This window comes from Ailuropoda melanoleuca, chromosome 9 (genome assembly GCF_002007445.2).
Source record: "Ailuropoda melanoleuca isolate Jingjing chromosome 9, ASM200744v2, whole genome shotgun sequence".
NCBI classification, from domain to species: Eukaryota; Metazoa; Chordata; class Mammalia; order Carnivora; family Ursidae; genus Ailuropoda; species Ailuropoda melanoleuca.
This window is the reverse complement of record NC_048226.1, coordinates 95458256-95472293: the sequence shown is the minus strand read 5'-3', so window position 1 is coordinate 95472293 and position 14038 is coordinate 95458256. Positions and strand designations below refer to the sequence as shown.

Here is a 14038-nt window from a genome sequence, read left to right as displayed (position 1 = left end):
GCTGCAAACCGACATCATTTTCCTAAAACAGAAAAAAGTTTCCCCATTCTTGAGTTTTGGAAGCTGGCAATGTCTTTCCAAGGGGCGGGTGTCTTTTTAAAGACTTAGTAAGTCTCCATCGTGGTAAACCCTCATCAGCTTCATGCGTTCATAGGCGGTGCTGGTTTTTTTTCAGTTTCCATTCAACATTCAGCAGGAATTTATTTCGCCCAGCTCTGACAGAGGCTAGAGCTTAAAATTCTCATTAAGGCTTTCCAGCATGTCAGGCCAGACCATTTGGTTCTTGTCAGCGTGCTGAGTGAGGGGCTGTGAGTACATCCATCCATCCCTCCATCCCTCCCTTCCCTTAATAAATATGCATTGAGGCCAGACCATGTGACCCACTTCCTCCCTCTCAGCTCCCCAGGCGTTCTGAAGGAAATAAGTACCCTGAGTCCAAACCACTTCCTCCCATCTGAGAACCACCAAGGGAGGGGGCTTACTTCATTACGGTAACTGAGCTACAGACAGAAACCCTGGGGCCTCGAAGGTTCAGCGGCTCACTTTTGTTGTCAAACAGCTTTGCAAAGTCATACTTTCCTCCATGACACTGTCCAGCAGCAGGGACCGTGGCTGGAGGCCTTGGGGTGTGGCCGGTAGGGCAGGTGGAAAGGTATCAGAAGAAAGAGGGAAAAGCACAGCCCAGCCCCCCCTGGGCTGTGCCAGGCACTTTACAGACTATACCTTCAGCCACTCAACCAAATGAAGCGGGTGCTTACTACAAGCCAGACACCTGCTATGTAACATTTATTTCATTGAGGAATATACTGGATAGGCACTGTGTTCTCAGGAAGTTTACGGCTGGGGTAGGGGTGGGTAAGACACACTTAAAGAAACAAATGTGTTATGGTGTGTGCCATGAAGGGAACAAACAGGGCCCAGGACAGAAAGCAGGGGGACCCCTTTGCTAGTGAAGCTCATTCAATGTAATTCTCACATTACCCTGGGCAGTAACGGTGCCCCTTCCCGATTTGCAGACTTGCCAGCTCCCCCACTCCTCCCCCACGCCCAGCCAAGCCCTCCAAGTCACACAGACGATCATTTATTGTTTACACCCTCCGAACGCAAACTCCAAGCACCCGGAGTGTCAGACTCACTTCTTGATCTAGGCTCTATCTGTACACCTCTGGGTCCATCTGTGGGATACCTATTACATATATGACCCTCCAGCACACCAAAAGGTCGTAGCACCATAAACTTCTCATAAAAAGAGTGGGTTCAGCTTTATACAACCCTCCACCCATTCCCTGATGCCTAGGAGGACACAGTTAAGAGCCTTGCTCTGGATCCAGGTGTCTGGATTCAAATCCTACCCCCACCTCTTACCAGCTGGATGATCTCCACCAGCTTCTAGAAATGCCCTGGCTTTGGTTTCCCCAGTTATACAAAAGGCATAATGATAGTGATGTGCCCTACATAGATTTGCTGTGGGGATCAAAAGGAGAGTACCCATAAAACACTTCGTCAACACACACGAAGCTCCTGTTTCTCTCCTGTTGCCATATCCTCAGCCTCAGAGGGAGCTGGCATGGCTCTATGATGAACCCAGGGAGCCCTCCATCTGGTCTACCTGCTATTTATAGGGGACCAAACTGAGACGCAAAGAAGGAAAGTGGCTTGCCCTAAGCTAGCGGGCCCACTATGGGTTCTAAAGATATAATGTATGAGAAGTAAAAATTAGGAAAAACTGGCGGGGGGTGGGGGGTAGGTGGGTTAACTCTCCCTCTTCCCAGGGCTGCAGTCACCCATTCAAATGATTTTATGACCCAAAGTTGACAGCTTACCCTCAGTACCTCCGGGGTCAGAGCAGAGGGACAAGGAGTGTGAGGGAAGAGCTGGACAGCTGGCTCTTTGGCCGGCCACTCTCCGTGAGCAGCAGTGGCTTCACAATGGTCAGAAGCAAGGGGGCTTGAGGACCTGGGAAGCACGCAGATTCCCAGGCCCATGTGCCTTTTCTGGCTTCCCCAGCAATCTTAGCTCTCAGAGAGTTTGTTAAAAGATTTAAAACATTATTGTGCTGGGATGAAGGTAGTGGAAGGAATCAGGGTTGGTAGTAAAAAGAATCAGGGTTTGAAAGCTGGCCCCACCACCGAATGAGCTGTGTGACCCTGAACAAGTTACTTAACCTCTCTGAGAATCCGTTTCCTCATCTACAAAATGGCAGCCTCTCTGGGCCATCAGATGAGCCAGTGTAATTCAGATACCTAATTTAAACCTTCCACATAGCGGATGCTCATCGAGATTAGGGTCTCTTCTCCTTTGAAAACAATGGGGATGTCTCCAGGCCTCTGTTCCAAATAAGGGTAACAGTCAGAAGAAAGTCTCTTCCTGCCACTGGTGCCTGGAACCACGCACACTGGCTTCTAAGAGCTGGTTGTACACATCTCTTCCTAACTCCACATTCGGTGATGTCACAATGTAAGCTTGAAATCAGCATGGTGGGAATATTTACACCACAGAAGTGAGCAAACATTACAAATTAGACTCTTCCTCCCTCCCCCCATCACTGTTTGTTACAATTTACTAGGACACCACTAATCCACTCTCTCCCAGGCACAATGTTTTTCCACTTTCCACCTATCCCGTTTTGTTTCCCTCGTGGAATAGCTTCTGTATTCCAGCCGTGAGTAAAAGCAGATCTGACCACTGTCTTTACTTACAACCATTCCTCGAACAATCACACAAATAACTGTTAAAATTATAATTCACCTAAAGGGCAATGCAGGGTTCCTAGGGAGGTGAAAACAACAAAACAAAACAAAACAAAACAAAACAAAAAGCGTAGCTCAGTGTTTCACCCCTGAGAGCACATGCAAACATCCCAGGGTCTTTCTAGAAAGACCAGTGCCCAAGCCCCACTAGGGGCACCGTCTGAGCACCCCCGGTGTAGGACCCTCATGTCTGGGTTGTGATGAGTGAGCCACAGTGAGGGGCGAGGACGCTGGAGCAGGTGGCTCAGCATATGCAAATGATGTTATTAGGGAGCTATTGATTTCCATCTTGCTTGATAAGGTTATGAGCCACACGGTTGATTCATGTGTGTGAATAAAGAGCAAAACTAAGTCTTGCTGTGAAATGTGATATAGGAAACAAGTCACTAACTTGACGTCCCTGGGCCCACGTGTCCAGGCGACCTTTCGGGTCTGCACGCAAATCTGCCTCAGCCTCCTCCTTCTGATGAAACCTGCGTTTCCCGATTATCCGTATTTGGAAGGAAAAGAAAAAGTCTATTCGTATTGATTATTTTCCCGTTCTGTGTAACTGTGTATCTGTGCAATCTGATATCAAAATAATTGTCTTTACCACTGCTTTTTTCGCTGCCCGTATTTATGATGTCAGTTTATAGGTTATATATACTTACACCAACCTAAAAAGCTGATCTAGAAAAGAAACAAACGGAGAGGGGGCTTTCTTTTTTTCACTCAATGAAATAATAAAGCCAAGCTGGGATTGACTTTGGGCCCATCTCGCCATGCAGGACGCCACATCACACAGACGGCCACCAGGTCTGGGCCCAGAGGCCGTTGCTTACTTGTGGTACATTGACTGTCAGCAGAGAAGCAGGCCACATGGACCCCATGGTGTGCATGTCCTGTAATACCTCCTCTCCCCATTCCTTACCAGGGCAGATGTGGCTATGCTCACGTTTTAAATGAAAACAAACAAATGATGGTAGGAGGCTTAGTGAAGTCATAAGGGGTGAGATTGAAATTTGCTTCAGTACCAACTGGCCCCAAATCTGGCTTCTTCCCGTGACATCCTAAAATGAGCATAAAATGTCTTCTAGGACACATCCATCCTAGTTTTAGGGTAAAACTGAGTCTCCCTGTCAGCCTGAGAGTCTATGAGATTCCTTTCCAGGCACACAGGAGCAGAAGGTGCCAGAACAGAGGCTCATGGACACGGGGGTCAGGCGGAATGGTGGACAGAGTGCTGGGCAGGGAGTCATGGCCCTCGTCCAAGCTTCCTGAGTGACCTTGAGCAGGTTGCTTGCCCTCTCCAAGACTTTTCTTTGTAATATGAAGGCACTGAACTGTTATTTTTTATTTGGTGTTTTATGATGTCCTGGGATTGGGTTGTCCCATCAGGAGGAGTAGAAGGGCAGGAGCACTGAACCCCGAGTCCCCCACCAGCAGTTTGCTTTAATCGATTTTTACCTATTAAGTTTCTGGGCAAACTCTTAAAACAGGTTTCAACCAACAGGTTTGGAAGATCCTGGATGAGAGGATACCAAGGTCTCCTCCAAATGGCAATTTAAAACCTCTGATTCTGAGTCAGGCAGGAGGAGGGAGTGGAAGGATGCACGTACTTTTCTGAGCTGGCTGTGGGCCCTCGCCAGTGCCCCAGGAGCCATGCAGGAAAGGAGAACAAGGTGGGGTTGGGGAGCTGGGTGGGGGCAGGCTGTGGCTGCACCTGCCCAGAGAGAAGAGCAGGGAACAATGTGGGTCACAGGGCAGATGTGCCTGTTGTGTGAGGTCAGGATGTGGTGGGGTGCCCCCCGGAAATCCTGCGAGATCCTTGGCAGGGAAACCAGCCCATACTGAGCTCCTGTTCCAGACCGCAGGCAGTACCAAGCAAGCCCCAAGTCCACTGGGCGGGTCCCCGGCACCAGTCACTGCAGACAGGTAATTGAGGCAAAAGGGCCATGACCCGTCGTCCATCCCAACTCTTTTCCCATTGTATTTGAGAACCCTGAGATCCCAAGAGGGCGAACAGACTTGCTCAAGTTTGCATTACTTAGCTAGCTGCCCATCAGCACGAAGAGATCCACCTTGGGGACGTTTTTAGCTGCTTGATTTTACCAAACCCATCTCTGCTTCAGATAGGACCCATAATTCAATCCTCAAAACAACTCCGCAGGGCATGTATTCATATCCCAAATGCATGGATTTAAAAATCAAGGCTCAGAGAAGTGCAGTAACTTGCCAAAGGACACACAGCCAGGAGCTGTGCTGGGAGCTGGAATCTGAACTCAGGCTTGCCTGCCTTAAAAAGCCTTCCAAGGCTTCCTTATTCTGTCCAAGTCCGGCTTCGAGTTTAAAAGCAATTCACGTATAAGGGAAAACATCTGGAGATTTTAGGAAGGTGTAAATAAGAAATCGATCCATTTACCTTATAAAATCACTCCCCAAAGAGAGCCCTTGGAAACATCTTGGAAATAATTTCCCTTCATATCTTTCTATACATATTTGCATATGCATGTTAATTTTTTACAAAATTGGGATAGTATAAGCTGTGTTTCTTGTTTCCGTTCCCCCCCCGCCCCTGTAGCATGTATCAGTTCTTTCACGCTGCAGAAGGGTGGAAAACACTCTGCATGATTCACTCCGGCTCTTTTGACCACAGCAACCCACCTAAGAGCTGAGGCCTGGGCGCACCTTCCCAGCCCCTCTCTCTCTCCTGTCCCTTCTGCTTCCCTCCAGCCACATCCCCAGACATGGGTTCCCAACATGGCCACCTGACATCCCAGAGACCCTTCCAGACCTCCCTGTCCCTTATATTAAAGTCTTCCCCAGAGGTTCCTGGTCCCAGAAGTTTACTTTGATAACTTAAAAAAAAATCATTTTTCTGTGAACCAGAGGGCAGGAAAGCAAGGCAGCATTTCATGGAGGCTGAGAGCACAGCTTCTGGAATCTGAGAGAGCTGCTTTCCTCTTACTGGTCATATAACCTTAGACAAGTGACAGAATTTATCTCACCCCTGAAAGGGAGGTGTTGTGAGCGACAAGGATATGATGGCTAGAAAATGCTTCGCCCAGTGCCAGGCACACAGTAAGAGCTGATCAGCCATGGTGGTGATGGTGATGGCTCTGGGGACTACTGCCGCCGTTGGGGTCCGGGTATGTCGGACGGATGAGGTTCCCCACTGGGGACATCACGCTTCCACACCTTAGAAGCCGGTCACGTGAGTGGACGTGCAGCCACTCTTTGTGGAGGGACTTTCTAAGGCCAAAGGGAAGGCTGCATCCCTAAGTAGATTTTTATATTAATTAAACCTTGTCATCAAGGTTTTCCAAATGTTCCTGGTTTTATTCAAGTCCAGATTCCCCTTCTCTTGGCTATGTAGGGGTTCAGGCTACTCGTTCTTCAGACAGCGAGGCCGGGCATTAGAAGGGTAAAGTGGATAAAGTACACAGAACGGTCCCGGGATGCCATCCGGGAGTGGAAGGTTACAGAAGCCTGCCCCTCTATTTATAAGATAATGCACAACTCACAATGAAAGGATCCCTGATCTGGTCACACAGAGACCTAGCCAGAGACAGGCCGCCGGCAGGCACCTCCCACAACCCCAGTGGTAACTCCCTGCGGCCGCGGGACCTCTCCGTGCCTGCCATGCATCCGCACAGCCCAGAGGTCCTTGGAGATCTTCCCTCCTCCCTGGAGAGAGGCAGCGGCAGGGCCCCCGGGGAAAGGACAAGGGACACCGGTGCTGAAATCAGGAGAGGTAGGTGCACATCTGGCAGCCCTGCCCTGCACCTTTCCAGCTCTCCCCGCGTGGACAGGTGAGCTCAGTGGCTGACCCCCACACCGAGAAGGTGGAGGAGGAAGTCCACCTCCCAGGGAAGCTGGGTGGGTTAAAGGCAATTGCCCACCAGAAGGTCGAGCACACAGGAACGGCCTTCCCTTGACCCTGAAGAACAAGAACTCGGGGTTTGGATTCTGTAATGGAACTTGATTAGAAAAGTGATGACGATTCTTCTATTAATTGTTTTCAAAAACTCACTAAGTCTTGATTCCTAGAATTAAAAGGGGCTAAGTGGCTCTGTCTTTGGAGACCATCTTTTTCACTCCTCTCATTTATCAGAAGAGTCAACTGTGGCCCAAGTTCATGCAAAGAAAACAGCACTGGTCCCAAGACTAGGGGGGAGCTAAGAGGCAAACACTAGCTCTGATCCTTGACATCACAAAGGAAAGGGAGAAGGAAACCAAATGTTCAGAGCTAATGTTAATTAACTCATTTCTCTTTTGCCCTTTCTTTATTGTTCCTAGAAGCAATTATGTGTCTCCTACCCTCTCTCCCACCTCCAGCCCCTGCATAAAACTGTCACAGATTAAATCAGATTGCTCAGCCTTTTCATTAGGGAGACCCTGGCTCTTGGTCTCTGGGGGCATTTTCACTCTGCTCAAATGAAAGCCTCTCGCAGAGAAGTTAACTCCTTCCTAGAGAAACAGGAAGCCAGTGAGCAGACCACTTGGGGCTGTTGAGACCTTTCTCTGAACAGCACGGGATACGGTGGGCTCGTGCATGCGTGCCGACCAGAGACGGAAGAGACCAGAGTGCGAGAAGCAGGGCACAGGGAGTGTGTCAGACCTCTGGGACCTACCCGACCTTTGGCGTGTCACCACCCTGGGTATGTTTCCTTTCTTGGATGGACCTCAGTTTTCCTACCTGAAAAACGCAAGTCTCGAGCCTTTCTTTTTCCTGTTCCCGATTCCACGAATCCCCCCAAATCACACACCTGTGCTTGAGAAGAATTACAAAGTTGACTGGAGGGAGTGAAGTCAGAATTCACTTTGATAGATAACAAAGTCTTTTCTTCCCCATGACTTTTCTGGAATGGTAGTGTGGAGGAAGGGAAGAGGGGGGCATGAAGGCTGGAGGCTGTTGTCCAGAAAGGGCTCCGAGGGGGAAGATGGAGTGGGAGAGCCAGGCCGCTGGGACGTCTGCGGGATGGGAGTTGACACCCAACGTGGGGCAGGGGTCAAGGCACAGTCCCTGGTGTTTAACTGATGCTACGTGCAAGGGTCAGGCTGCAGGGAACACAGCGGCATTGCTAGGGGAGTCAAGCGACGGCGTGGTGCACTGTGGCATGGGGACACGCGGGAGAGGAAGAGGGACGAGGCCAGCATGCGTGTTTCAGAGTTCTCCCCAGACAGGAGGTCTGCCAAGACCTCTGCCCAGCCTGTCCTGAGAGCTTTCCCCAGGCCTTGGAAATGACAGGGAATCTGAAGGTCTGGGGTGACTGGTAGGCTCCAGGAAAGCACGGGGAGCAGGACGGAGGTGGCAGAGGCCCCTGGGGACATCTCTGCAGCACACAGGGGGCACAGCTCCGTGGGGGACATTGGCTCCTCAGAGTCAGAGGCTATATTCTTTGCTCCTTCCCCGGGGACTCAGAACGGGCACGCATTCCCGTTGGGTGGGTGGGACCACAGGGGCCTGCCTTTCTCAGGGTGCTGGCTCAGGGCCCAGGACCGAGCTGCAGGGAGTGAGGCTCCCAGCCACTCCATTAGCATGGCTTTTCAACTAGGAGCTGGGGACACTGTCTCTGCCTCCTGGAGCCAGTGTGATGCTGTTAAAACTTGCCTGGCTTGCAGGAAGGGCCCTGCCAAGGTCAAAGGTGTTGTTTGGCTGTATGGGGCCAGGGCAGGGGGTGGTAAGATGGGGAAAGGAAGGGCTTACACCAGAGGGGCCACACCCTAGAACTATCTCTGTTGTTTGCAGTCAACAGGATCAGAAGATGGGGTTCTTAACTTTGTATGAGCCATTCCAGCCACACTTTCTGTGGTGCGTTATGGGCTTAGAGTTCTTGCAAGCTTGCGATTATCTTAGGAAGAGTACGATTATACTATGAACTGTTTGAGTTACGACTGATTATTCATGTAAATATTTCAAATATATTAACTTTCAAAAAAACTAATTTAGTTTTTTCTTGTTTCCCAGTGCACTAAGTACCCCATTTTCCCACCTCCTCTTCACTAAATTAGGAAGTGATACAGACCTCCCTCAATCTCTGGAAGGCCTTGCTGAGAGCATAGATCTTTCCAGAATCTGCTTATGCAGTGCACAGAGGAAGGATTTAAGGCCAGGGTAGGGTTTGGGTTGGCTGACTTCTGGACCCTTTCAAGCTACTCAGTTCTCCACCCTAAACTGCAGACAAAGAAAGGGGTGGAGTGTAAGTTTGCAGTTGGGTGGGACACCAGCTGGGGGACCCTGCCCTTCCATTCTCCTCTTTACCCCCAGGAGACGAGAAGGGCTCTATGGGTGGGGCCCTCTTCTCCGTGCTTCAAGGATCCCAGGAAGACACGTTTTCTGTAATCGCCTAAGCTCCCTTCTAAAATGTTCCTTTGAGGGCCCAGAATTTGAATGTTTTTATCATTATGGACACTCAGAAAATACACTATAAATTGCAGTCATGAACAGGGATTTTAGGCCAGGCCGTGTCCTCAGTGCTTCTTGTGTTTACCTGCTAATTGTGCAGCCACGACCGAATGTCGTTCCATCATTGTCCCCTGCAACAGGCAGGCAGAGGTCAATAACTTGTCCAAGGTCACCACGCTTGGACGCGCAGAGCCGGAATGTGAACGAATATGGAACAGACTGGAGGCCCAGCCGCAGCCGTTCAAACCCGTGACCTTAGACACGTTCTTACCCTCCCGGGGACTCAGTTGCCTTCACGGAGAAATGGGGTGAGGGATGCAGGGACTTGGCAATAATCAGAAGTCACAGCGGATGTGCGAGTGGGGCATGCTGCAAGCACACAGTGCTGGGATGGAGTTTCCCTTCTTCACCGTGGGTGAGAGCATGTGGAGGAACGCACGCACGCAGGAGAAAGTCTTGCAGAAAGTAGCCTCTGCTCTCCCGCCCCCTTGTCAAGCTGCTGCCTCCTGGGGTTTCAGGTGCTCCCAATTCCCCATGCATGGGGGTTGGGGCAGGGTCCTGAGTAGGGGGGAGGGGCTGCAGCCCCTCCGAAACGCCCCTCACCTTGCACACAAGGCGCCACGGGCTACTTTCCGCCAGCCAGGGTGCAGAGGAATGGAAACTTCTGCCACCAACAGCATTTGTTCGCAACTTCCCTCTCTGTGGTTTTCTCTGTCATTCCCTTGATAAAAGACGCGGAGCTGAGCAAATGTAACCAACATTCACGAATCTCAACTTCACATGAAAACACCCGCCCCTCCAGAAGCGAGCTGCTGAAAAATGATGCAGGATGTACTCTAAACTGGGTCATTCTTCATCCAGAGGGCTCAGTGCGTGGCTGACTTGCTGTGTGTATCCCCTGTGCTGTAGGCTTCGAGCATCTTTGACAGCCCGGGGAGACAGAGCGATGGGAAACAGTATGCGATCCACCCCAGCACCTCCCGAGAGACCTGTGCCCAGCCCAGATGGTAAGTCTGGCTTCTTGGGTCTTGGGTGTGATGCTTAGCTCCATTGCTCGAGAGCTGGGGGCCAAAACTGAGCCATGGGGGTGCTGACAGTTTTTGAAACAGGGCACGGGGTGCAGAGGCGCTCCTTGTACCCATCTCTCTCGCCTTGCTCGTGGTTAGCAGTTCAAAAGATCGAGTAGTGGTGCCCTGAATGGCTCCTGGGCTGCTGGCGTTGTGTGGTGGACCATTGAGAATAGCTCGTTCCACCTGTATTGACAGGTGGGGAAACTGAGGCTCACTAAGGAAATGTAATCCGCCATGGGAAGAGTCAGATTTCCAACCCAGGCCGGTCTGATTCTGAAACCTAGGCTCTTGCTTACCACACCCTGCCCGCCAGCCGCGACATAATATCGTGGGTTTAATATAATCGCAGCTCTGCAAGCTTTTGATGAAGCTAGACACCAGCTCGAGGAAATCTTCCTGAAAAGAAAGGAATCCTGGGTCCCACTGGTAGGATCACAGGGCTAGCCATTCTAGGGGGAGAGCACAAGAACACAGGTTAGGCGACAATGACAGAGGTCAGCTTCCAGCGGCGCTGCCAGGTCGAGGCGGACTCCTGAAGCCGAGGAGCCCTCCAGAGACTGGCCAGAGAGCCCTAAAAGGACATCAGCTAGCAAAAGGCAAAGACTGAGAGTAAAGCCCTTTTTTCTCTGGGTCGGGTGGTGGTGTGTAGGTCCTTGAGNACAAGGGCCTCAGGATCCCCACTTCTTAGAGGAGAATGTCAGGGCCAAGGTGGGCTTGCTAATGGGAGGAGGTTACTGAACTTGGGGTTCCTCTGAGCTCCCTGTGCCACCATCCCTGCAGAGAGGAGGGCCTGCTAAAAACTGTTGTTCTGAAGCAAGTCATGGATCTCTGGCTGAGAAGTCCAAGGGAGGGACTCATCTTGGCCCTCCCCTCCCNCAGCTCTGCAAGCTTTTGATGAAGCTAGACACCAGCTCGAGGAAATCTTCCTGAAAAGAAAGGAATCCTGGGTCCCACTGGTAGGATCACAGGGCTAGCCATTCTAGGGGGAGAGCACAAGAACACAGGTTAGGCGACAATGACAGAGGTCAGCTTCCAGCGGCGCTGCCAGGTCGAGGCGGACTCCTGAAGCCGAGGAGCCCTCCAGAGACTGGCCAGAGAGCCCTAAAAGGACATCAGCTAGCAAAAGGCAAAGACTGAGAGTAAAGCCCTTTTTTCTCTGGGTCGGGTGGTGGTGTGTAGGTCCTTGAGGGGCTTGGGAAGGGAATGGTCAGGAGCTCAGGTGATCCATCCGTGTCCCCAGGGTGAGTCCCCTTGGGACATTTCCACCTCCTATCTGATGTCACGGCACTGGTGCTCAGTCTCCCTCTGGTAATGCCCTGAGTCCCCGCGCCCCCCACAGCCCTGCACCCTGCAAAGTTCCCACACATAGATGTCCACCATCCTGCCTGCTGAGAGCAGACAGGGCCAGTCGCCCTGCCTCTACTGCTCATTCCGCGACGTCTGTGGCCCCTTCAGAAAGGAGACAGGCACCTTCTCATTGCTTCCACAACGGAGACACCAAGTTATACGTGGTCTCATGACCCCTCGGATGCCCCCAAGGGAGCAAGCAGAGACCCTGCCACGCAGCCCCTTCACTCCAGTCAGATGCTGGGCAACCCTAGTGGTTGTCTGTTCCAATGCCCCTCCTTAAACCTAAGGGGGAGAGGACCAAAAGAACATTCTCTGGGACAGAGGGGATGGAACCCTGTGATGAAGCAGGGCAGCTGACGCGTACTCTGGGCCCCTCGGCCTCCCATGCAAAGCTCAGAACTATGTGCCGGCCGCGCCCGCTGCTGCCAGGGGAGAACCTGTGCCCTTCTCCCACCTTCTCCAAACCACCTCAAGTCACAGCTTCCCCTTCTGGTCACGGCTACTTGTAGAAAACACCCTGGGGCCCACGCCAGTGCGGGAGGAACACACCCACCCACCAAGGCCATCTTGTACTGTGGCCTCTCGCCCCAGGGCAGGGGGGGGCATGCTTGAGCAAACCCCATGAAAACACGGGTCTCCAAGGGCTCGCTCATTTCCCTTTAGTTTTTGAATGCAAATTCTCATGAAATAAGTTTCTCTTTTTCCACTGTGTGGGTGGTGGGAGGTCACCGCGAAACAGGAGGTAGCGGGGTCTCCCCAGCCCTCCACCCCCTGGCGAAGAGAATTCCCCAGGTCGGACCCGGTGTGTGATCCAGGCAACCACATCAAGCGCGAGCAGCTGCCTTTTCCATCCCCCACCCCTGAAAAGTTTCCTCTGTGCTCAGTCCTAACTTGATTTCCTCTTTTCTTCTTTCTTTTCTGACATCCACTCGGAGAAGGGAGAGGAAAGTGGTTGCAGTGGATGCTGTGTTAATTAGTTTCTAGCCAATGGATGCGGAGGGTTCGGGTTTTCACGGAACAGGCACTGGTGCTTACTCATGTGGTCGGGCTCCAATACCCAGACGTAGTGCCCGGAGCTGAGTGCTTTAGGCCAGCGTACAAGTGGAGCTTCCTCTGACATTAGCCTGAGTGGTGAAGAATTAAAATCACCAAAAGCCCCAGGCCCTACACAGGGATCAGCGGGAGGCCTACCTGTAAACTGCTAGACAGACACATTTTCTGAGCTTTTAGGATCACATTCTTTTCGGGAGCCAGGACGGTGAATGCCTTGGAATGTGGCTTTGTCCATCTGTTTGCTCCCAAACTAAGCTTTCCAGAACATTCCTGATTACTCTAGTTCCCGGAGACTAGTATCACAAAACCCACAGAGGTTGGAGGGCTTGATGGAAATAGGGCAGGTCTCAGAGACAAATGACCTTGCAGAGCTTCCAGTATTGCCCCTGGAAGTCATTTGACCTTGAGTGAGTCACTTAGCCTTCCAGAAGAAGGGCAGGGCTCAGCTTTCAAAGGGAGAGCAGGACAAACCTCTTCTCACAGCAATGACAGCACAAAGTAGCCACCTGAAAAATGTGGGGGGAATCTCTTTTCTAAACTCCACTGGGGGTCACCTGATTGCACTAGGCGATGTCTAAATGCTCATCCCCCCAAAAAAAGTTTTAAATCAGTCAAATTGGGGGTTCCATGACCTGCTTGCCAATCACCCCATATAACTCATTTTCTCTACAATTCTATCCTTATTTCAGACTCTGGCTCTGTCCCAGACACAGTACAGAATTGAGTAAGACCTAGGGAACTCCCATGTAGCTGGGAAATGACATATTTCTACCTTAAAGACAATCTGAAGGTACAATTTTCCTCCCACGTTACTTTTTTTTCTTTCCCCCTCCTCACCTTTTATCACCCTGACTTAAAGTGAGATCTCACTGACGGAGGTCATAATGCAAACCCAGACACTGCTCAGACCCCCCTGTGCAAGCATGGAAATCGCGCTAAGCAGGGCATTTACATAGCATCTAGGGTGCTTCCCCATGGAAAGAAGACATGGGAGGGGCTCTGAAGAGGAAGAAGGGGGCAGGGAGGTCTCCGACCCCGCCTGGCACTTCTCAGAGAAGGATTCTCAGGCCACCTGCATCAGAGCCTCTGGAAAGTTGTCAAAAATGCAGATCGCTGGGCCCCACCCCAGATCTGCTCATGAGAATTCGATGATGGTGGACAGAAACAACCCATGGTATTTCTTACAAGCCCCCTGGCTTCGGCCGGAAGCTTGCATCCCTAGACCCAGCTTTTAGTCCTGCCCCTACTCTTCACACACAAGGAGAGATGAGAAAAGTCAGTTTGTTTCTGTAGGGTCCCTCTGGTCTGACTTGTAAAACGACGGGATGACAGGAGTGACGCTGCTTATAACGTGTCAGACATGGTTCCAAATGCTTTACACGCAACCGCTCTCCTTCCTCACAGCCCGTGCAGGAAGTGATCGCTAT

At 51.3% G+C, this 14038-nt stretch overlaps 2 protein-coding genes across 5 annotated transcripts in view; one reads left to right on the top strand and one right to left on the bottom strand.

The window, feature by feature from the left end:
* Window positions 1-14038, bottom strand: part of TG (thyroglobulin) — a 266107-nt gene that overhangs the window by 56942 nt on the left and 195127 nt on the right. The gene's annotated exons all lie outside the window — the stretch shown is intronic.
* SLA (Src like adaptor) overlaps window positions 1-14038 on the top strand; it is a 63402-nt gene that overhangs the window by 28833 nt on the left and 20531 nt on the right. For 2 of the 4 annotated variants that reach the window (XM_034668643.1, XM_011222904.3), the window contains exon 2: window positions 10048-10145. In XM_034668643.1, coding sequence (XP_034524534.1) covers window positions 10048-10145 — 98 coding nt within the window. Of the gene's footprint in view, window positions 1-7371; window positions 7391-9874; window positions 10146-14038 lie in introns of those variants that run through there. The other 2 variants (XM_034668644.1, XM_002917614.4) reach the window with 2 other exon arrangements.